Raw genomic sequence first — 25,694 nt, 5'->3', positions numbered from 1 at the left:
TGATTATTACAGATGTTTCTTTGCAATTTTACATTCTATATATACAATATCAATGGATATAATCACTCTATATTGCATACTTTTGTTACAGTTATTTACAATTGTTTACATATGATACATTACTTACATTTGTATACATATGATACATTACTCACAATTGTTTACATATGATACATTACTTACATTTGTATACATATGATACAATACTTACATTTGTATACATATGATACTTACTTTACATACTTTTGTTTACATATAATACATACATTAAATACTTTGGTTTACATATGATACATACATTACATGCATTTGGTTACATGTGATGCATCTTGGATGAGAACTAATTTCTCTGCTTTCATCCTCGAAGCTTATATGTAAGCTTATTTGAGGATGACACCAGTTGGTTATTATTTATTTATTATTTTTTTTTTTTTTCCCTGTGTTGGGAAGCTACAAAATCTGTGATTGAGAAATTCGCGCACACGCACTCACGCACACAATAACTTGGAATGTATTGATGTGTCGCTGAACTGGATGCCTGAACGAATATACTGTGTTTCATTAAGTTTGTATGGTATTTTGGGTGCATGTTTCTTGTTCATAGTATGTCCTTAGAGCTCTTTTCAGGCTATTGTAGTTTGTAAGGTTTCTGTATTCAAAAGGTAATTTGTTTATCATGTCTGGGATGTAGAAGTTTCGCGTGGCCTTTCCGTAGTGATTATTGTATTTATATGTGATATAATTAGTAGTCTGAGGTCTTGTTATACGGTATGTATTTCTGACTGTCCTGTAGTTGGCATCGAAATAATGTTTCAGCAAAGCTGCATAGTGACATAAATGTTTTACTGTCAGTATTTTGTGTTCTGACATTGCAATGTATATAAGGTCGTTATTTTCTCTTTGTTCCCAAAAGATCAGTTTTATCATTTTGTTCTGTAGTGACATTAATCTATTTAATTTGTAGGCTGCACAGAAAGCATACGTTGTTATAGCATATCTTAGTATATTTTGGCATCGTGCTTTGTATATTAGTGTTTTTAGGCATATAGGAACTATGTCTTTTAACCTATAGAGTTTGCCACTTATTGTTCGGAGTTTGCTGTGTAGATGGTTTATGTGGCTATTCCAATTCATATCTGCATCGAAGTAAATTCCAAGGTATTGTATTGTTTCAACCTGAGTGATTGTAGTGGTTTTGCTGTTCTGTGTGTTTTTTATGTTGGAAAGTGGATGTTGGATGGTTATATATTTGTTATCAACTGGTCAAGTCAGTGGATTTCTGAATATCATTAATTTTGTCTTTTCTGAGTTTAGGTGTATGAAGTTTTTTGGGAGCCAGTCTATGATCAGATTTATGTCATGTTGCATATTTGTTTGGGCTGTGCTTGCGATATTATGGATGGACATTATTGCTGTATCGTCTGCGTATTGGAATATCTTACCTTTGAGTGGTAGCTGATTAATATCGTGCATGTAAATGTTGAATAGAGTTGGGGAGAGTACAGCTCCCTGTGGTACTCCACAGGTTACTGGTAGCACTCTGCTTCGGTTTGACCCGATACGTGTGATATGCTTTCTATTTTGAAGGTAGTTTGTAAACCACCTGTGAAGAGGCCCATCTATTCCAACATGCCTCAGCTTTTCTAACAAGGTGTGTTGTGTAAGTGTATCGAATGCTTTAGTTAGATCAATAAAGACTACCATGGCAATTTTGTTTTTGTCTACGGCGGTATTAATTACGTCTGTAAAGTATTCCAAGAGAGATGTTGTTCCCTTAGTTTTCTGAAAACCATATTGTGTTTTAGGGATAATATGAAAGATCTCAGTGTATGCTGTGAGTTTCTTCAGTATGATCTGTTCCATAATTTGATTGATAATTGGTAATGTTGATATGGGTCTATAATTGCTGATTAAATTTCTTTTTCCATGTTTGTATATGGATGTGATTATGGCGGTCTTTAGCATACTTGGTATCTGTCCTGTTTTAAATATTTTATTTATTAATTTTAGTAGGATCGGACTTAAACTAGTTGCATGTTGCTTTATATCTTTAGGTCTGATACCATCTATTCCTGGGCGTTTGTTTGGTTTGATTTGATGTATTTCTGAGAGAAGTTCTGCTTCTTTTATGGTTGGGAACCATAATGTCTGTTTTGATCACCGTCCAAGTGGAGGGTCTCGTTTTATGATTGGGGGAATATTTCTGTGAAGTTCTTGGATGGAGTCTGCAAAGTATTGGTTAAAGTCATTTGCTAGTTGTTGGATAGGTTTTGCGTCTTTCATGAAGCTGTGTTTTATGTTTGGGAGGCAGTGGTGTTGGAAACAGAATCTAGCATCTCATTAATCAGATGCCAGGTTTGTTTCATGTTGTTTTGTGCGGAGGTTAGTTTGTCTCTGTAGTAGCTTCTTTTTGCATTACTGATTTGTGTTGTAAGGCGATTCCTTGTTATCTTATATTCAGTTTTTAAAGTTGTGTTATTTGGATATCGCTTTAATTCTTTCCATAAAGCGTCCTTTCTGTGTATTTCTAGGATTAAGTTTTGTGTTATCCAAGGATTTTGTGTTGTTTTTGATCGAATTCGGACTTTCTTTGTAGCTTTCTTATATATTTCCTCCAGTGTGAGTTTAATATTGTTGTATAAGATATCTGCTGAATCTGATGCCAGGTGTTCCCAGTCTGTTTTTCTAATTTCGTGGTTGACTATTTCTTTGTCTATTATTGTTTTCTGTCGTTTTTCTTCTGTGGGACATTGCATGGGTATTGTCTTGGTGTGCAGGTTTAGAGCGGTGAAGTAATGGTCTGCTACTTTGCACTTTATGACTGATGCAGTGTAACTGTTTGGTGGTGCTCGATGTTTATATGATCTAGACAGGAGGCAGTGATATTATTTCCGAATATTTCTTCTCTAGTACATGATGTTATTGTTGATATTAGATTATACATGGATAGCATGCCTAGGTATTGTACAGTGTTGTTCTGGTTTTCGTTTGCAATATTTATGTTTATGTCGCCAAAGGTATTCGGTTGAGCATATTTCTTGGCTTGAATAATAATAATAATAATTTTATTCTTTATATATATAGGGTGGGAACTATTAGAGCTCTCCTCCATTCATCTGGAATTCAACCTTCTGACAAGGTCTTCTGAATTATGCAGTGTAGCCACTGCAAAACTTTTATATCTCCATACTTAAGCATTTCTGGTCAAACATCTACTCTCACTATCTTCCCACATTTCAAGTTTCTGAAGCTTTTTCTACCTAAGTATTGATATGTACTTCACTTTGCATTCCTCTGAGAAATTTTTCTAACATGGTTCTGTCATTGCTTGTCTAATTTAACAGTCTTTCAAAGTAATTACTCTAGACAACTAGGATATCCTTATCTTCAGTTTTCATGTTACTTTTATTCTTTTTGATTCCTTTTAAAATACTCTTTACTCCAATTCTTAGATTATTTAATATTCTCCAGAAAATTTTGCCACCTTCCTGATATTTATTTTTTTTATATTCTTACCAAAGTTTTCCCATGACTTTTGTTTAGCTACTCTTACACATAGCTTAGCTCCCTTACATTTTTTCTGTATTCTTTTGCTGACTTATTTGCTAGTGTCTTTTGGTATGTTTTCTTCTTTTCCAGGATTGTTAACTTCTTGCATCCACCATGGGGTGCTTATTTTTCTGTCCTTGTAGACAACTTCAATTCATACCTCCCTAGCTGAATCGATCAAGGTATTCTTCAGAGTTTGCTAATAAGATTGGAAGCTGTGGTTCTTGTTTTCAATCTGTTTAATTTTTTCTCTATTATTAACCTTCTGTAAAATGTTTGTATAGTCAAGTATAAATTTACTTGTAAAAGCTGCTCAACATTAATTCTTTTTAAAACTTCCTTACATACTGTTCTTTTCAATTTGATATTCATTTTCATCCTACTTAGCACTAAGTAGTGATCACTACCAATTTCAAATCCTCTGTACACTGATGTATCCTGAACCAGCATGAAGATATCACTATCAACAATGATGTAGTCAATGAGGCTTTTTATTTCTTGTGTGTCTTCTCTCTATACTTGTGCATAGTTTTCAATTTTATATTGGAAGATGGTGTCAGTAATGACTAGTCCTTGTCCAGCAAATAATTACCATTATTATTTTATTAACTTTACCCATTTCTCTAATTTTCCCAAAACAATCTTATATGCCTGGTTGGATTCATTACTTACTCTACATTCAGATCTCCAACAAAGACCACTTTTTCCATTAGCTTTATGTCAGCTGTCTGTTCTAATGACTTGAAAAAATTCCTTTACTACTTCTTTAGAAGAGCTCTTTGTCAAACCATAGGCACAAATAAGTTTCATTTTCCATTTTCCCCATTTTGAAGTGTGCCCAAATAACTCTATTTGAAACCTTCCAATCAATCATGTTTGGTATTAAATACTATTGCTACTATTTCCTTTCCTTGATTATTACTGCCTGAATAGACACTGTATACTTTATTTAGAAAGATATCACCTATTTCTGTCTTTTTTGTCTCAGAAATACCACTTATGTTCATATGGTACTTTTCCAATTCTTCTGCAAGTTCGATTTCCTTTCCATTAATACTCCTTATGTTAATGGTTCCTTTCTTCAGTTCTACTGATGTTGAGTTTGTTGTTGTTCTTTTAGATGTTGATTTGGGTTCCAGCAGCTGATTTTTCATTGTTCGCCCTAGTACCCTGATGAAAATGGCAGGGCCCTTGTTTAACCAAGTGACGTCCCAGCTGGGGGGAGTGCCAAAATAACCCAGGTTCAGAACCAACAGGAATTTTGGTAGCATACATTTTATTTCTATTGCAAATAGTCAAGAAATCATGGAAATACAACAGGAATCGCTAAGCTGTGGAAATCTATTCTAAAACGCACAGTAACTATTACAGATATCCTCTTAAATAAATTCCTGCAAATATTCAAAACTGCACAAGGAAATAAATCATAGCTGAAAACAATTTTTTAAAAACAGCAGATAAACAGAAAACTGCACATTCAATAGGAAACCTATATAAATGTTACTAAAATGTAGTACTATTTAGCAAATTAAAATTTGCATGAGATATAAATCGGGTCTCATATAGCCTGCAAGGCTGCATTCTATGTCATATGTCTATGGATCAAATCCAATTTTTTTTTTTAATCACAGATAAGATTAGAAATAATCATCATCAATTTCTTGATATGTACCCACAAGGGGGGGTGTTCAGGTTATTATGCCAGCACTACACAATTAAGTTTACATTATTATTAATCTACTATCAATAATTTTCCTCCAAATTAGTCTATTACTCGTAAGCACTCTAATATCGTCATATCTAACATTTCGTTTTTCTAAGGCAGTTCTGACTGAATCAATCCATCTAAACCTTGGACTTCCAATGGGTCTCTTTCCTGCTATCTTGACATCAAACATCTGTTTCACTAATCTTTCCTTACCCATTCTATTTAAGTGGCATACCACCTTAGATTAGCTCAGCTCACACATTCCTGAATACTAATAGTGTCAAGTTCCTTTTTAATACCATCATTTTTAATATGATTCTGCCATTGATGCCATCAGTCTAATTTTTCTCAGAACCATCATATTCTTGGTCTCTAGTCTTTGATCACGTGCTTTATTTCTAACCCAACTCTCTGATGCATAACTTAAAACTGGTTTGAACACGATCTTGTATACTGATAGCCAAAACACCAAACTAGCAGTATACACAGTCTTGTATACTGCTAGTTTGATGTTTTGGCTAATTTCTCTCTCTTATTCCATATATATGTATTCAACTGGCTACCCACTGCACCAGCTTTGCTCATTCTGTTGTCAATTTCCAGATTTAACCTGCCATCTTCACTAAAAACTGAGCCTAAATAGGTGAAATATCTTGTTTTATAGGATCTCCATTCAATATGCAGTTGAAGTTTTCTATGTTCCTGCCTATTTTCATAGGTTTAATCTTTTTATTGCTGATTTTCATGACAAATTTGTTACAGCTGTTACTGAATTTATTTAGAGAATCCTGGAGACTTTCACTAGATGTGTTTAGGAGTATAGCATCATCTGCAAAAAGCAAAGAGCTAAGTTGGAAAACTTCAGTTCTAATATCAAGCCTAATGCCACTTTCTTTCATAATGTGATTAATATAAACAATGAATAAGAGTAGAGATAATGTGCATCCTTGTCTTACTCCTGATTTTACATTAAACTATCTTCCTGGATTTCCTTCAATTCTAACTGCTGACTGACAGCTTAAATACAGACAATGTATTGCTCTGTATAATGTTCCATTCACCCCATACAACTGTATTGTTTTGAAAAGCTTTTCTCTGGGCACCTTGTCATATTCCTTTTCCAGATCTACAAAACTTAAATACAGATCCTTGTCATATTCCCAGGATTTCTCAACTATTTGTCTTAAAGTGAAAATCTGATCTTGACAACCTCTATTTGGCCTGAACCTAGCTTGTTCTTCTCTAAGTTTCTCTTCCACAATCTTTCTCAACCTCTTTTAAAGTATGCGTGCATAAATCTTACCTAGAACACTTAGTAGAGAAATTCCTCTGTAATTCTCACATTCAGCTTTATTCCTTTTTTTTTTATTTAAATAGATGGGTACATATGAGAACTCCACTCCGATCATCGGGAATTTGACCTTCCATCCAAGCATTGTGAATTATGCAGTGTGGCCACTGTAAAACTTTTATACCTCCACACTTAAGCATTTCTGGTTGAATATCATCTACTCCAGCTGCCTTTCCATATTTCAAGTTTTTGACAGCTTTTTCTACTTCAATTATATAAGTACTCCTCTTTGCATTCCTATTGAAAATTTTCTAGCATGGTTCTGTTCACTGCTTGGTTTGTTTAAGTCTTTCAGAGTAATTACTCTGGACATCAAAAGATATCTTTATCTTCAGTTTTCATGTCACCTTTATCATTCCTTTTACAGTATTCTTTCTTCCATGTCTAAGATTCTTCAATAGCCTCAAGAACATTTTGCCACCTTACTGATATTTATTTTCTATATTCTTACCGAAGTCTTCCCATGACTTTTGTTTAGCTACTTTTACACATAGCTTAGCTCTCTTACATTTTTCTCTGTATTCTCTTAGTGCATCTAACGACTTATTTCCTTGGAAACTTTTGGTATGCTTTCTTCGTTTCCAGGACTGCTTCTTTAACTTCTTGTATCCACCATGGTGTTCTTATTTTTCTATCCTTGCAGACAACTCCATCATATACCTCCCTAGCTGAATCAATCAATGTCTTCTTCAGAGTTTGCCAATGAGACTCCAAGGTTTGGTTCTTGTTTTCAAACTGCTGCAATTTTTTTTCAATAATGTTTGCATATTTGAGTCTACAATTTACTTGTAAAAGCTGCTCAACTTTAATTCTTTTTAAAACTTCCTTGCATACTGTTCTTTTCAATGTGATATTCATTTTCATCCTGCTTAGCACTAGGTAATGATCACTTTAAATTTCAAATCCTCTGTACACTCTTGTATTCTGAACCAGCAAGAAGATATCACTATCAACAATGATGTAGTCAATGAGGCTTTTCTTATTTCTTGTGTCCTCTCTTCATGTGAACTTGTGTACATCTTTATGTTGAAACATGATGTTAGTAATGAGTAGTCTGTGTCCTGAGCAGAAGTCCTGTAAATACTTACCATTATTATTAGCTTTGCCCTTTTCTAGAATCATTTTCTACTCTGCTGTTTAGGTCTCCAACAAGGACCACTTTTTCCATTATCTTTTATCAGCTGCCTGTTCTAATGATTCAGAAAATTTCTCCACTTCTTCCTGAGAAGAACCTTCCATGTGACCATAGGCACAAATAAGTTTCATTGTCCATTTCCCCATTTTGAGGTTTGCCCATACTTGAAACTGTTTTCCAATCAGGAAGTTTATCTTCATGTTTGATGTTGAATGCTATTGCTCTTCCTTCCTTCCTTTCCTTGATCATTATTGCCTGAAAATAGCATCCTATACTTATTATTTAGTAATATCTCACCTGTTTTTTGTCTTTTTTTTTTGCTCTGTAATGCCAATTGTGTCCACATGGTACTTATTATGAATACAGATTATTAAGATAGATTGAGTGGTTGTGGGCTGCAGACACAAGAAAACAGGAGAAAGAGGGGTGATGTGATTGATACAAACTTCTGAAAGGGTCATACAGGATATCAACAGATGGAATTTTTCATTTTATGGAGGGTTGGAAAAGGACATCCTTGAAAGCTGAGAATGAATGCCATCAAGGGGGGGGGGGATAGATATGTTCATTTTCAATGAGAGGGGTGCATGATTAGAATAGATTGCCATTGGAGATGGTGAGTGCAAGTAACATGAACAAATTCCAGAACAGGCATGGCAGCTAGTGTGGGTAATATATGGCCTTCCTTGATAAATCCCTGACTCTCAGGAGGTCTCTCTTAATAACAATAACACAGTTGAAAAAAATTCTTGATATTGTCAAGAAGTAAAAATTTCTTGACAATGTGAAGAATTTTTCAACAAAATCATATTTAAAAAAAAAAAAAAAAAAGATTTTACTAAAAAAAAAAATGTAATTTCATATATCTTCTGCTGTAATTTATCCTAATAAATTTTAAAAAAGGATGCTACACAAGTAAAACATAATAAAAAAGTAAAAAAAAATGACCATAGACAACAGCAACAACAATACCAGCATCCATTATCATACCAATTTAACCTAGACCCATTTTTTACAAACTATAAACTTCTGCTTTGCATAATAAATTATTATTATTGTACAGGCATGTCCATGAGGTCCAAAGACTCATTGTGGAAATCCCAAACTATCCACACAATATCTATTCTTACTCAACTTCCAGGTATGACCACTTGTCCTCCCCCCCCCCGACAAGTGCTAAAACATTTTCCCTACATCAATTCTATGAAACCCTTTATGTAACTTAATTGTTTCTATTATATTCCATCTTTTCACCTATCAACAACTTTTGCAATCTATCCTTATATGGAGCATTCCACAGCTACTCACCATCTTGGTCACTCACCTCTGGATCCTTTCCACAGCAATTCCTCGATTAATACATCCCCAATTAGTGCATCATTTTTTTTGATACACAAATTCGATTAGTCCGCCTCTAAAATTCGATTAATGCACCTATATACATCTTAAAAATAAATATTACAGATTTTAAAAATTTTCGATCTATACATTTTTTTATGGCTGACTATTTTAAAAAATCACTCACCAAGATGAAATAAATTAGTTACCGATTTGAAATATTTTACAAAGTTATTTTTTAATGGCATAATTTATGTCGTCTGCTTTACATAGCATTTTTCTGATCATATCTCGTGCAATTATTTTCCTTACTTTTTTATTTAAATTATTTTCCTAACCTTTAATCATGAGTAAAAGAATTAGTGAGCAAAAAATAGAAGTGTGAAAATTATTTGAAAAGTAATCTGATTGGAAGAAAAACTTGAAATAATAAAGAACAATGAACAAGGCGAGTCCAGAGCAAAGATAGGACAATAACACAAAAATGGGTGAATCAACTGCTGAATACAAAGAGAAAGGTACGGCTGCTTCAAGTTCATCATGCATGCATGCACTCAAAATCAAAGTATTACAATGATTGACTTAGAGAGACGTCTTTTTACATAGATCAAAGATTGTAACCAAAAACGGATCCGCTAAACACTGGCCTTATTAAATCAAAAGAACTGTTCTCTTTGTAACCTGGAAAGAAAGGGCTATCAATGATGGAAAAGAAGAAGAATTCCATGTTAGTGCTGGGTGATTTGAATGTTTCAAAAAGAGAAATAGCCTATATAATGTTCTAATCACATGCAAGCTACAATTGCAGATAAGGAGATATCCAGAGATTTTGAAGAAAATTGTGTAAGAAGGGAACTATTGTGATCAACAAATATTTAATGTCGATGAAGCTGGCCTTTTTTTGGAAGTGAATGCCTTCAAAACTTTTCTAACCAAATCGGACAAATCTCAGCCAGGTTATAAAGTCGCAAGGTTGAATGAAATTACTGCTAGCAATATATGAGCCATTTGGAAGCACATTCTTCCACATTGTGTAAATGATTTTAGAAGCTTTTCAAATGAATCTAAGTTAATTAAATCTCATTCTGAGAAGTTGAGTGATTCCAACCTGCTAAATTTAGATGCACAGCGGGAAGATCCTGAAAAATATGAAGAAAATGTAATCACTGACAAGCCCAAAGAGGTTTGTCAGTGATTAAAATAATTTGAAAATATTTTTCGTAGAATCAAAGTTTTTAAGCAGCAATGCTTAGAGACTGACCCTGGTGAAGAGAGAACCAGTAAAATTTGTAGAAGAGGCAATAGGACCATACCGTCAGTTGTATGAAAAAAAGAAACAGAATGCCCGCCCAAACTACATTAGCTCAGTTCTTTGTTAAGAAGCAGAATAATAAATTTTATATTATGAATATGTTTTATTGTCTTTCAGCTTCATGGTTTTCCTTTAACTAGGCCCTGAGACATACCCTAATTCTTTTATAAAAAAAATTAAAGGTCAAAAAAGAAATTTGAGGAATGAATTATACTTTTTCCCATAGGTTATTATATTCGATTAGTGCATTTTCGATTAATGTGCCTGCTTTAAAGAACGCATTAGGCGCATTAATCGAGGGACTGGTGTACGTCTTCATCCCCCAAGAAACCCATGTGATCAGATCTGAGCCCAGTAATCCAGATGTAGATATATCAAAGCGATATAAAGAGGAATGACAACTTCCTTATCTCTGTTGTTAATCTGTTCTTTAAAAGCCAATGAATTCTGTGAGAAACCTCATCAATATTGTAAAGAACTGAAGCAAGATTCTATAATAATTTCTGCTTTAAGGATGTGGAGAAATAAAATGATCTAAGCATTAAATTTTATCAACAGTTCCATAGTAACAAGATGAGAGTTATTAAAAAATGCTGAAAGCATATGGTTAGCAAGTAATTTAGTTTAGTTTCATGTTATCATTATGTCTTACCTGTTGTTGCTATGACATCAAATCCAACAAATCCATAAAAACAGGTAGCAGCACCTTCCATCATCCCAGAAAAACCATAAGGAAAAAATCCTCCTGTTCCATTTCCATGTGGAACCTAACCAGATTTTAAACAAAAGTTCATATTTTTAACACTAAAAAAAGTTGTCATTGCTACTCTTTTGGGTTTTTAAGTAAGTTTTGAATTGTGCAACAAGTAATTATTTGCTCTATAAATTTATATCAGAATGGCATGTACAGGTAGCTACAACATTTTTTTTTTCTTTAACCATAGTATTCAAAATGTTTTAATCAGACATTTCCCCTTCATCTCTAGGTTCACCAATAGTGTTTTTCTTATAGTACAGGGATTAGCACATGCAGTACAATACACTTATGATCAACTGGAGGAATTTTGGTAAATATATAAACATTATGCAAAGTAGTTTCTTGCCAATTTATATGGTTGATTATTTCCTTTTCCACAATATTCTTTAACATTATACCATGACATTAGGCACTGTTACTGATATGGTCAACAGTATATGGAGAATGCTGCTGTACCCTCGAATTAAACTTTTCCATCTACTTGCTTGTATCAGGCACAGTAAACTTAAAAGTTTACTATAACAGATGAAAAGTATGATCTTCTTTTAAACCATTATCAATTGTGCTGCATGTTTATTAGAATGAATGGCACTGTGGAATAAGAAAACAAATGATCAAAAATAATTATATATATTTTAACTGATGCTGATTTTCTCTTTCTGTTATTCTCGGTATCAATTCTATTGATTTGGTATTATTATGATTTTTTTCCCCTAAGGATGGAAGGGGAGGTAAAAAATCTGATAAAGTTAAAGATAAACTTAACCTTAACCCTAAACTTTAACTCCCTATATTGTATATAGGAAGATAAAGTATAGGGACACATCGCAAAAGTGGCTAAAGCAGCTCATCAGATCACTTGGTTACTAAAGAATACTTTGATATGCTGACAAGCAGAGATGAGTAGGTTATTATTCCTCTTTATCGAGCCTTGATAAGGCCTTCTTGACTACTGCATGCAGATCTGGATGACAGGGTTTCTTGGTGATGAGGAAGTGAGGAGGATCCAGAGGCGAGTGACCAAGATGGTAGCAGGTCTATGGAATGAACCTCATGAGAATAGGTTGAAGATTTGTGGGTTACATAGACAGAAAAGGGGTGATATGATTAAGACATACAAATTACTGAAGGGTTTTTACAAAATTAATTCAGAGTAAATTTTTCAGAACAGGTCTAGTGGTGGGAGAACTAGGAACCATCCATGGAAACTGAGTAAGAGTGTAGTTAGCAAGGGTGTTAGGAATAGGTTTTTTGGTTGGAGTTCAAAGCAAAGTATGACAGATACCGCATAAATGTTGGATAGCTCTTGACATGATGTTTAGAGCCTCCCTTAAAGGACTCCTTGGAGTTGCCTGTAATAATAATATATCTGAGATCATCAACTTTTTAAACGGGAAGAGAAATTCTTTTATTTTTCTCTTCCTGATAATGAGATCTGATTCCAGGCCTTTTAAACTTATATAATAATGCCATATAATGGAGAAATTAACTACACAGCTGAAAGTTCTTCTATGGTGACAAAGGATGATTGAAATTTTATGTCAAATGGCCTTAAGATGCGATTTCATCAGAATTGTTTCAATTCTCCTTAAAAACAGTAAAACTGAACTTTTAGTATGCACAGGCAATATCAAAACATACAAGTTAAGATATTTCCACTGACTGCCTGCAAATGATATCAGGTAAGAACAGCAAAAATGCAAAAATTAAATTCAGATCCTCCTCCCACCCACCCACAACAAACTTTAGAGAAATGGGCCTTATCATTATGCTGAGTAACCATTTAAATTGATAGTAGTCCACTCAGCAATATATTCTCTCTCTGTGGTGAACAAAGGTATTTTACAAAAAATGTAGCCATTACTAACTTAATTTATGATGCATGATTTCGTGGGATTCTGATCTGGATAAAACTCTGAATGCCAATAGGCTTCTGTGGTTGCTTAAATTTTAAGAGCTAATGACCAGTACATTTAATTACTTGATGACACCGTGCTAATTGCAGATAATATTATGGATCTCCAAAAACTCATTGACAGAGTATACATAGAAAGCCAAAGAATGGGAATAAATATAAACATCAACAAGACAAAATACATGATCATCAGCAAACATCCAGCCTCATCAATGAAACTGACACTCAATGGGAAAAATATTGATCAAGTGTCAAGATATAAATATCTTGGTTGCTGGCTTAATGAACGGTGTGATCCAGAAATAGATATAAAGACAAGGATTGAAGATGCATGGCAGTCCTTCATGAAAATGAGAACACTATTCTGCAATAAAGACCTAAACATGGAAGTCAGATGCCAAATGCTGAAATGCTACGTGTGGTCTATTCTGCTCTATGGAGTTGAAACATGGACATTGAAGGCGACAACCATCAAGAAAATCGAAGCCTTTGAGATGTGGCTATACAGAAGAATGCTAAAGATATCATGGACAGAAAAAATTACCAATGAAGATGTCTTAAAATCCATTGGCAAAGCTAAACATCTTGTACAAATAATCAAGAAACGAAAAACATCATATCTTGGCCACATCATGAGAAACAGCAAATACCAACTTCTACAAACTATTTTGATAGGAAGAATTGGTGGCAAAGGAATTAGAGGAAGAAAAAGAATATCATGGTTTGACAACATCAAGACGTGCACAGGAAAGAGCAGTGCACAACTGCTCAGATTAGCACAAGAGCGCAGTTTGTTCGCCAAGATGGTCGCTGACCTTCGATAGAAGATAGCAAAATAAGAAGTATACTAACTAATTTACTTACTTTTGATAACAGTGACAGCTGAGTTGGATAAAGGGAATGACTACATAATGATTTTGCTAGATTTTACAAAGGCGTTTGACAGGATACCACATAGAACTCTGTTACACAAACCAGAATAAATGGGAATGGACATGACACCAGTTATGTGATGCAAGGGTGGCACATGGCCAGATACCAAAAACTGGTATATAGAGGAGCAAAATTCAGGAAAAATAGGTGACTAGTGGTGTATCACAAGGTTATGTCTTAGGACCACTACCGTTTCATTTGCGCATATGCGATTATTTCCTATAAATGATATAGGAAATAATCTGAAGGGAAATATTCAATTGTTTAATCTTTAGAGGTACCTATGGCATAATAATAATCTTCTTCTTCTTCTTCTTCTTCTGCAGCTTCTCCCACTTAAGTGGGGTCACTGTTTCTTATGAGTCTCCTCCACACCTTCCTGTCTTGGGCTGTCACCACATCCAAGTTCTTCATCTTCAAGTCCTCTTCTACCAGCTCCCTCCATCTCTTCTTTGGCCGCCCACGCTTCCGCCTTCCTTGCACATCCATCTGCATGACCCTTCTTCCCACATATTCGTCCTCCCTCCTCATCACATGACCAAACCATCTCAACCTTGCCTCCTGTATTTTCGCTCCTAAGTTCGTAACTTTCACTGTTCCCCTGACATAGTCATTTCTCAGATGATCCTTTCTGGTCACACCGCACATCCACCTAAGCATTCTCATCTCTGCTACTTCCATCCTGCTAATGTTATTTTTCCTCAGGGCCACAGTTTCTATAGCATATGTCATAGCTGGCCTCACTACTGTCCTATAAATTTTGCCTTTCAGATTGATCGGCACCCTCTTATCACATAACACTCCAGCCATCTCCCTCCAGTTCCTCCAACCTGCTTGTATCCTGCATCCCACTTCCTTCTCACCTCCTCCATCTTCTTCCACTGTCGAACCTAAGTATCTAAAGTCTCTCACCTTCCTGATGACATTTCCTTCCAGCTCCAGGTCTGTCTCCTGGCCACCGCCCACTGCGCAACACATATACTCTGTCTTACTTCTGCTCAGTCTCATACCTCTCTCTTCCAGTACTTTTCTCCATCTTTCCAGTTTAGTTTCCGCTTCTTCTCTTGAATCTACACACAGCAAGATGTCATCTGCATACAGCATTGTCCAAGGTGCATCTTCTCTCACCTCCTCTGTTACCACCTCCATCACAATATTAAACAGAAAAGGACTTAATGCTGACCCTTGATGCAAGCCAACTGTTACTTGAAAACTTTCTGTCTGTCCCAAACAGGTCCAAACACTTGTCTTCACATTTCTGTACATTTCCTGCACCAACCTGACATATTTCTCTGGCACCTTCTTCTCCCTCAGACACCTCCAGACTTCTTGCCTTGGCACTCTATCGTATGCTTTCTCCAGATCAATAAATACCAGATGTAGCTCCCTTTGTTTCTCTCGATATTTTTCCATCATCTGTCGTAACCCAAAGATAGCATCTGTTGTTGATCTACCAGGCATGAAGCCAAATTGTTCCTTTGCAATCTCCACCTCCTCCCTCAATCTACCATCAAGAACCCTTTCTAGGATCTTCATTGTGTGGGACATCAACTTTATTCCTCTGTAATTTTTACAGTCTTGTGCATCCCCTTTACCCTTGTAGATGGGAACAAGAGTACTCTCCCTCCATTCCTCGGGTATATTTTCCTGTTGGCAAACTTTCATGAACAGGTCCCACAGCAGGTCAATTCCCTCTTCCCCCAGTGCCTTCCATGCCTCCACTGGAATTCTGTCGGGGCCCACCGCTTTTCCATTCTTCATCCTCTTCATGGCCTCCATCACTTCCATTCTACCGATGTTCTGCACCATCCCCTCAGAAGGCTGCCCATTTCCTCTGTGAGTCCTTGCATTTTCCTCATTCAGAAGTCCCTCAAAGTATATTTTCCATCTGTTTCTTATGTCCACATCCCTCCATAATACTCTTCCTTCAGCATCTTTGATCTGCCTCACATGTAAGATGTCCTTAGCTGCTTTATTTCTACATTTCGCTAGTTGGTAAATTTTTCTCTGTCCTTCCTTTGTTTCTAATTGATCATACAGATCTTGATATGCCATGGTCTTCGCCTGTGCCACAACTCTCTTGGCTTCTTGCTTTCTCTGTTTGTACACCTCTCTGTCCTCTTCCACTCTTGACTCATCCCACTTCTGCTTTGCCTTCCTCTTAGCTGTCACTGCCACTTGTACATCATTATTCCACCACCAACCCTCCTTCTGCTCTCTAATCTTTCCAGATGTCTCACCAAGCACCTCGATTGCACAGCTCAGGATTACTTTTGAATTATGTTTCCACCAATCTTGTACACTTTCCAGTCCATCCGAAATCCTCTCTAACACTCTCTCCCTTAAACGATTCCTCACACTCTCTTCTTTTAAGCGAAACCACTTAATTGTCTTCATCCCATGGCAACCAGAAGTTCTTATCTTCGATCTTAATTTAAAGTCTGCGCACAGCAGTCGGTGTTGTTGTGCTACTTGATCTGTTGGAATTACCTTACAATTTGTCACAACCTTAAGATGTTTTCTTCTAGTCAAAATATAGTCAATTTGTGAGCTGTTGTTACCACTTCTAAATGTTATCAAATGTTCTTCCCTCTTAAAGAAAAACGAGTTCACAATTGCCAGATCAAACGCTACTGCAAAGTCCACAACCCTCTCTCCTTCCTGGTTCATCATTCCCACTCCGTGGCCACCATGCACCCTTTCACAGTCTCTATTCTGTCTTCCTATGTGCCCGTTCAAGTCTCCTCCGACAATCACCATCTCATTTTCTTCCAATTCCCTCATTTCTTCATCTAACACGTTCCAGAACTCATCTTTTTCCTCTGCTGTACAACCAACTTGCGGGGCATATACACATAATACGACCACCCGCTCTTCTCCAAGACCCAATTTCATTCGCATGATCCTGTCGTTCCTTCTACCCACGTCCAGTATTTCACCCTTCATTCTGCCACACACCACAATTCCTACACCATTTCTTCCCTCGTTATTCGCTCCAGAGTAGAACAATTTATATCCATCTCCCAGTTCCTTTGCCTTTCCCCCTTTCCACCTTGTCTCCTGCACACATAAAATGTCCAACTTCCTCTTTCTCATCATGTCTGCCACCTCTCTTCCCCTTCCAGTCATGCTTCCAACATTCAGTGTTCCCACTCGCAACATCCTCTCCACCTGCTGGGCTCGCTTCTTTAACCGCACCCGCCCTTGATGCGGTAGCCCTCGTCCACTTCTCACAGCTGTAGGGCGATGTGGCATAATAATAATAATTAATAATAATGGAACACGTATAGACCACAGTAATAACTTTAATTAAATAAAGGTACAAATATTTCATACTGAAAGTAATAGTACATCCTCAGTGTAGAACAAACTCAGTGTTTGTTTTGCTGATGATCAGTTGTTTGCTGATGATACAAAATCGGGTATAGTAATAGTTAATTGAGATAATATGGAGAGAATAATTTAAATAGGCTGACAGTATGGACAAAAAATAATAGGTAATGTTTCTCTCATCTGATCTCATCTTCTTTATACCCTCTTTTACTTGCGGTGTCGAGGGTCCATTGATCATCGGACCTCAATCCGTTTACAGGATAAGGTGGTCAGCCCTATGCCCCAGTATATCCTATGGCCTGTAGTGTTAAGTTCTCAAGGCCAGTTTGCCTGCTTTGCGGGATGAAAAACCCTAGAATAAACTGAGGAAAAAACCCTGCTGTCCACGCCCAAGACTGGCTAACTTGGCTATGGCTGAGGAAGATCCTTCAGCTCCTCACGTCACCGACGGGAATCGAACCTAGGACATTCCTTCCCCAGGCATATGGTTGCGAAGCACATAGCCACTGGGCTAACCGCGCAGACTAGGTAATGTTAATTGTGGAAAAATGCAAGGTTATGCACTTTGGGATAAATTGGTTACAAGCTGTGTACCACATTGATAGAGCTGCACTCCAAGAAATAGATGAAGTTAGGGGTTTGAGAGTAGCAGTAATAGACAGAGAGTCAAAGTTTAGAGGGCATACTAAGACTGCTAAGGTAGCTCATAGGATTACTTAGCTATTGAAAAATACAGTAACAAGTAGAAATAAGGAAGTTATTGTTCCTCTTGATAAGGACTTGATATATCCACATTTGGATTACTGTGCTCAGGACTGTCTCCTGAGTTTCTTGGGGATGAGAAAGCAGTGGAGAGGATCCAGAGGCAAGTGACCAAGATGGTGATTGGTCAGGCTGTGGAATGCTCTCTATGAGGATAGATATGAATTTGCAGGTTGCAGAAGTTGGTTGATATATGAAAAAAAGGGGGATATGATAGAAACATTTAAGTTACTTAAAGGGTTTTATAGGAATGATGCAGGAGAAATATTTCAGTACTTGGCTAGAGCAGACAGAATAAGAGGTCATCTCTGGAAGTTGAGTAAGAGTGTGAGGACTTACTAAGGTTTCCCTAATTATTCATTTACTCTGCTTTCAAATAAAGCAGAATAAATGAATTATTCTAATTATTAGAATTATTATTATTATATGTTTTGTATATAGTATTGTATATTTTATGTATAATTGCATTACTAGGTCATTATTTATATATAAAACTGATTACCTCATCTGGTGCTAGTTGCCAGTTGTGTATATTGGCCTTGGTGGAACCAACAATGATTGCATAAACTACAATAAGTAAATTCAATACTGTAAAAACATTGTTGAAATTAGATGATTCCTTGACTCCAATAGCAAGCATTGCTGAAAAATGTGAATGACCATTTATAGTTATTAAGATAAAACATCCCAGTAAAACTAAATACACAAAAGCAGCTCAAAGATTCATAAATTATAGCACTGTATAAAATATAACAACAAAATTTATAAAAATACAAATTATATTCGAGTATAGTTAGACACATATTTGGTTACCTCTATACTGTACTATTCCTATTGTTTATCCAGATGGATTCCACATTGTGGCAGCTACATAGCACCTGTGTGCGTGCGTGCATGCATATAATTATTGCTAAAGACAGAAGGTGGAAAGGAGGATGGAGCTTCAATAAGAAGGCTATAGAGTACTTACATTAGTGAGTTATATTATTGAGAGGCAGAGAATAGCAGGGTGTAAAATTTTCATTATGGTAAGATCAGAAATTTTATTTTTTATGTCACTCATATGAAGGAAATGCTGTAAAATTTCTGATATACATTAATACCATGGGTAAGTTAAGAATTCTGTCATCTATTTTTATTAATTTTTATATATTTTTCTATTTTTATTTATTTTTTACACAATCTAGAAACCCTACTCTGGAGACCGAACATGGAACTTTTTCAAGCCACTTTAGGCCTCCAATAAGTGGGATGGTGGTCTAACACAGACAACAAACTCTATCTCCTACCTAAAGTCGATTACAAATATCTGTCTACAGTAAAATATGAAATCTATAGCCTGCTGATTGGATATACTATCTCTCTTAGGCAACCAGGATGGCAAATGTTTTCAGTTCTGTTTAGTGTGTCATCAGGAACAAAAATTAGATTTGACCAAAAGGAGGTAGAAGTTACACATTTTCGGAGATCATAGTAATTTAATAAAACAGATACACAAACTTATATCAGTTGATTAATTTATTTCATTATATTCCAATAACAATATGTGGCAACATCAGAGTTAAGCAAACATATAATTATATGCATGTTACATTACACAAACTAATTGCTGCTGTTGAATTACTGCCAAAGCAACTGACATTGTTGAAAGTTATAGGTAAGTGTATTATGTCTATTAATGTGTGTGTTTATTCTATAGCTGGTTTTCATACATAAAATACAATTTGGAGGATGATAAACATAAGTATCTACAGGGTCAATCTCCATATGATACTAGCTAATTCACATTCAGCAGTGAAGCCCTTATAAAGATTATTTGTATCCTAAACAGGATTCAAACCAGTCTTTCTTAGAAAGGGAATCACTAATACCAATTAGGGATGACAGGAAAGCAAGATAGATACATATTGTTATATTTGTTTCCTTATTACATAAGTTATTCATTATTTGTTCCTTTCATTATAAAATTGTTGAGGACTAGATTGTGTGATTATCCAGAAGTTCAAAGATGTCAAAAATATAATCAACTACTTTAAACTGTTCATCCAATAGTGTGATTCCAGAACCCATGGAGTAGATAAATTTTTCTTTTTCATGTGGTTTGGTTTTCAATGTTAACATTTCACATCTGAAAACAAACACACAATTACTTTTATTTATGTTAGGCTGATGTAATAGTACATCACAGAATCCCTGGAGAAGATATCAAATACGTAGTAGCTGTAATGAGGCACTTTCATGTAACCTCGTTTTATTCTATGGTCAGTGGATAGAGCATAATCACTTACCAGAAATTGAGAAAAAACTATTGTAATTTGTATGTTTCTCTTAATTTCTGTAGACTTGATAGTCTGCCTAAAATAACTAACAGAAAGAGGGGATTTGATAAGTATCAAGACGTAACATAATGATAGATTATGCTTATCTTTTAGGATTATCACATCACATAAAAAATAGCTAATTTTTTCACAAGATAAAAGATAGTCATCTTCAAAGTGAGGATGTGATTACAAGCTCTGATGTTGTCTGATAACCTCTCTCTCACTACAAACATCTTCCTAAATGAGAAGCTAGATCTTTTATAGCAAGAGACCGATTTGATTTCACTATCCAAGATTTGAAATCTGCAGCCAATGACATTTTGTTTTGAAATTTTCCACTAACTATGGTTATTAATGATTAAACTATCACTATCATTATGCCTTTATATTGATCTTGTATTCAGCTTGATTCACTGTTGCTTCATTTATTCACTCTGTATTTTTAAAACACTACACACAATTTTTTTATGTGAAATCCACTCATGAAATGCTGTAAATCTATAGTATATTAGTGTCATGGGTGGGATAAGGTTTAAATAATCCAAAAACCATACTCTAGAGACCAAAATGTAACTTTTTCCAAACCAATTTCAGCCTACAATAAGCAAGGTGGTGATGGGCTTTACCCTAGGCAATCAAATTCATCAACCACCTAAAGACATTCATAAACATCTATGCCAAAGGGAGATTCAATTCCAACTCATTATACTTCCACAGCCATAAATTTAAGAAAGAGGAACTATGTACAATATCTAAGAAATAATGTTTATTGGTTCTATAGACTATGTGCATATTGCAGAGATAGATGTTGCAATTTTTTTCAATTGGTTATACTAGAAATTAAAGATGCCAAGAAATTATATTCTTGGTTGAATCCTTTTAGCTAAGCATAAGAAAAATAAAGTTTGCATGTGAAGTACCTTCATGACTGGGCTACTTATGTTGTATACATATAATGCTGTGCATTATGGGAAGGGTCATTACCCAGTTGTGAAGATAATTCATATGCAAACTTTGTTTGCTTACACTTGGATAGAGGATTAAATCAAGTAAATAATTTCTTGACATCTTTAATTTATGCACTTTTCAGTTTATTATATATTAATTATTCAATAAGCACTGCTGTATAATTTTTCTGTTATCAATTTAGAAAACTTGTGAAATGCATTAAATGGTTTATAAATTATTAGACTTAAGCCACTGGTAGCAACCAAGTAATTCATTAATCACAGTGTATAAGCTTGTTGGTTCATTCAGTGACACAGACAGATCTAGAGGAAGACTAAAGATATAGTCAGATTAATGCAGTTAACCAGTGCTATAACATCAAAATGTAAGAACTGAAAGAAAGTTGCTGACCAGGTACTAGACACAAATACTGTGTTAGAATGTCATAATATGTGGTACATCTTTTGAAGACAGTGGTTTTCAAAGTGCTGGTCATGATGCATTAGTGGATCAGAAGATTTTAGTAGGTAGCAGCCATCTCACATTGATTATCAAAATTGAATTTTTTTACACAGTCTTATGATTAATTGTAGGTAATGATAATAACCATTTTCATGCTTTTAAACTCAACAGTAACATATTTTGATGAAATTAGGAACCCTTTTCTAGGTTTGATGCTTAATTAAATGTAACCCTGCAATTAGTTGGTAAAAAAATGTTAGAATCAATCTGCAAACTCTCTCACCATGACTCTAACAGAACCAGCACAAAAAATCATGTGACATTGAAAAATATCTTTATATCGAGTTGTAGTATCAGATATAAGGAAAAGAGTATGAAGTACTGTATGTTTGGAGTTTATATTAGGGTGTGTGTGTGTGTGTGTGTGTGTGTGTGTGTGTTGCAACATTTTGCAATTAAAGGCATATTTATTAAGCTGTTATCTTTATCAACTTAATATTTTATTCAAAAGAATAAAAAAATGTTGGTAAAAAATGGTAAAAAAATGTTAGAATCAATCTGCAAACTCTCTCACCATGACTCTAACAGAACCAGCACAAAAATCATGTGACATTGAAAAATATCTTTATATCGAGTTGTAGTATCAGATATAAGGAAAAGAGTATGAAGTATTGTATGTTTGGAGTTTATATTAGGGTGTGTGTGTGTGTGTGTGTTGCAACATTTTGCAATTAAAGACATATTTATTAAGCTGTTATCTTTATCAACTTAATATTTTATTCAAAAGAAGAACATTTTGATAAAAGATCCCTTTGCCTTTAAAGTTCTAAATCAATACCTAAGCTCAATTTAGTATCCAAAGAAGAGAATGAACTTTTACAATTAAATTCTTCATTTATACAGATAAATGATTACAAGACATTAAGTCCATCATCATTTTGGATAAAGATTCAAAAAAAGAATTTTTAATGCTCAGCAGATAGTAGAAAAAATGTTACAATTCACAACAATCTATGAGTGAACTGATGTTTTCAAAACTCACTTGATTAACAAAAGAGCCTGAGGGACTATTAACCAGAATGCGATGTTTATGTTTATGCAATGAAAAGTGTCCTCTTTGTGAAGCATTAGTTTATTATGTTTATTTTTAAGAATCACGTGAAGTCAGGAAACAATTAGGGGAGTCTTTAATGGGAATAAATGTAAAAGTATAATATCAGCGATACTGCTTTTCAATGGATGAGCACAGCACACCTGGAATATTCACCCATGGTAACAACATACTATATAAACTGTGATGGGCAGTCTTATAAGTGTTTTAATGTGACTCATACATATGAATAATTTACTACTTTTAAAATAATGTAATAATGCAGAGTCATGTTATAGTATCCATAAATAAAATTTTTTCTGTGCATAAGCAATATAGATATTGTGAGACTTTAAAATAGAATGTCTGTATAAGGTACAAAATGATTTATGGAGAAAAGAGCAAAGCTAATAATAATGGCAAATACCTGTTGGATTTCTGCTCAGGGCATCGACTAGTTATTACTAACACCATGTTCCAACATAAAAATGTGCACAAATTCACATGGAGAGAAGAAGCAACGAATAAGAAAAGTCTCATTGACTATGCTATTGTTGATAGTGATGTTTTCTCCCTGGTGCATGACATCAGAGTGTACAGAGGATTTCAAATTGGAAGTGATCACTATTTAGTCTTGAGCAGGATAAAACTGAATTTCATATTGAAAAGAATAACATGTAAGAAAGTTTTAAAGCGAATAAAAGTTGAGCAGCTCTCAGATGTGAACTGTAGACTAAAATACACAAAGATTATTGAAGAAAAAACGAAAGAGTTTGAGAACAGGAACCAAACCTTGGAGATTTGGTGGCAAGCCTTAAAGAAAACCCTGATTGATTCAGCCAGAGAGGCATGTAGTGAGGTTGTCTGCAAGGATAGAAAAATCAGAACTCCATGGTGAACACAGGAAGTTAAAGAGACAGTGAAGTAAAAGAAGAAAGCATATCAATATATTCTGGAAAATAAGTCAGCTTGTGCTCTTAGAAAATACAGAGACTAATGTAAGAAAGCGAAGCACTGTGTAAAACTAGCTAAACAAAAGTCATGGGAGGACTTTGGCAAGAACATAGAAAATAAATATCAAGAAGGTGGTAAGATATTCTGGAGGTTGTTGAAGAAGCTTAGAAACGGAGGAAAGAGTGCTGTGAAAGGAGTTAGAGATGATAAAGGTGACATGAAAACAGGAGAAAAAGATATCCTTGAAGTATGGAGTAATTACTTGGAAAAATTGCTAAATGAAACAAGCAGTGATAGCACAGTAGTAAAAACACTCAACAGGCATACAGTCAGGAATACATATCCATTCTTGAAGTAGAAAAAAAGCCATCAAAGGCTTGAAATATGGAAAGGCAGCAGGAGTAGACATTCAATCAGAAATGCTGAAGTATGGTGGTATAAAAGTCTTACAGTGGCTGCACTGCATAGTTCAGAAAGCATGGACAGAGGGATGAATTCCTGATGATTGGAGTAGAACTCTAATAGTGCCCATATATAAAAAGGGAAATAAAACTGAATGTGAGAATTACAGAGGTATTTCCCTACTGAGTGTTCCTGGCAAGATCTATGCAAGTATACTTGAGAAACGGTTGAGAAGAATTGTGAAAGAAAAGCTTGGAGAAGAACAAGCTGGATTCAGGTCAAATAGAGGCTGTCAGGATCAGATCTTCAAATAGTTGAGAAATCATGGGAATATAACAAAGATCTGTATTTAAGTTTTGTTGATCTGGAAAAGGCATATGATAAGGTGCCAAGAGAGAAGCTATTCAATAAGCTACAGTTATATGGTGTCAATGGGGCATTATATCAAGCAACACTTAGTCTTTATTTGAGTTGCAAGTCAGCAGTTAGAATTGAAGGAAGTACAGGAAGATAATTTAATGTTAAATCTGGTGTGAGACAAGGATGTACATTATCCCCTCTGTTATTCATTATGAAGGAGTGGTATTAAACATGATATCAGAATTGGAGATGTTAATGTATGCTCTTTGCTTTATGCGCACAATGTTATACTTCTAAATAAATCCGCTACAAGTTTGCAAGATTTCCTGACTAAATTGAATAACTGTTGTAATAGATATGGTATGAAGGTCAGCAATAAAAAGACAAAGACAATGAAAATAGGTAGAATTGTTGAAAATATCAACTGTGTTGTGAATGGAGAACCTGTGAAACAAGTAAAATATTTCACCTACTTAGGCATGATTTTTAGTGAAGATGGTAAATTAAATATGGAAATAGACAACAGAATCAACAAAGCTGGTATGGTAGGAAGTCAATTGAATAAATTCATATGGAATAAGAGAGAAATTAGTCAGAATACTAAATTAGTGTTCAAACCAGTTTTAACTTATGGATCTGAGAGCTGGGTCAGAAGTAAAACACTTGACCAAAGACTAGAGACCACAGATATGAGAGTCCTGAGAAAGATTAGAGGCGTGAACAGATGGTATCAATGGCAATATCATATTAAAAACGAGGATTTTAGGAGACGTTAAAAGAATGGAACAGAAAGATTATTAAAACAAGCCTTAAATTAAAATCATTAGGAAAAAGAAAACCGGGACATCCTCTAAAGAGATTCAACGATGACTTTAGACATAGATTGGGAGAAGGCTGCTCTAGGCCTAAATCGTTGAAAAGCATGATAATGATGATGATGAAAGATGGAAAGAAACAATTTAAGACTATTACTTTAAATACATAGATCAAAATTTTTAAACTTAGTGAGGACAGTGTTTTAAGCAGTGAGGTAGGCTGTAGGCTAGACTTAGCATGTACTACTG

The 25,694-nt window shown here is 35.0% G+C and overlaps 1 protein-coding gene across 1 annotated transcript in view; it reads right to left on the bottom strand.

The window, feature by feature from the left end:
• LOC150109336 (high affinity cationic amino acid transporter 1-like) overlaps window positions 1–25,694 on the bottom strand; it is a 219,679-nt gene that overhangs the window by 146,474 nt on the left and 47,511 nt on the right. The window contains exons 5-6 of the mRNA XM_090402146.1: window positions 18,596–18,735; window positions 11,046–11,160 (exon numbers count right to left, since the gene is read on the bottom strand). Coding sequence (XP_090258272.1) covers window positions 11,046–11,160; window positions 18,596–18,735 — 255 coding nt within the window. The remainder of the gene's footprint in view (window positions 1–11,045; window positions 11,161–18,595; window positions 18,736–25,694) is intronic.

The sequence above is a fragment of the Typopeltis vanoorti genome, chromosome 2 (genome assembly GCF_054136105.1).
Source record: "Typopeltis vanoorti isolate ZY-2024b chromosome 2, IOZ_Tvanoo_1.0, whole genome shotgun sequence".
Taxonomy (NCBI): domain Eukaryota; kingdom Metazoa; phylum Arthropoda; class Arachnida; order Uropygi; family Thelyphonidae; genus Typopeltis; species Typopeltis vanoorti.
Note: the sequence above shows the minus strand (reverse complement) of the source record. Positions and strands in the feature narration are given on the sequence as shown.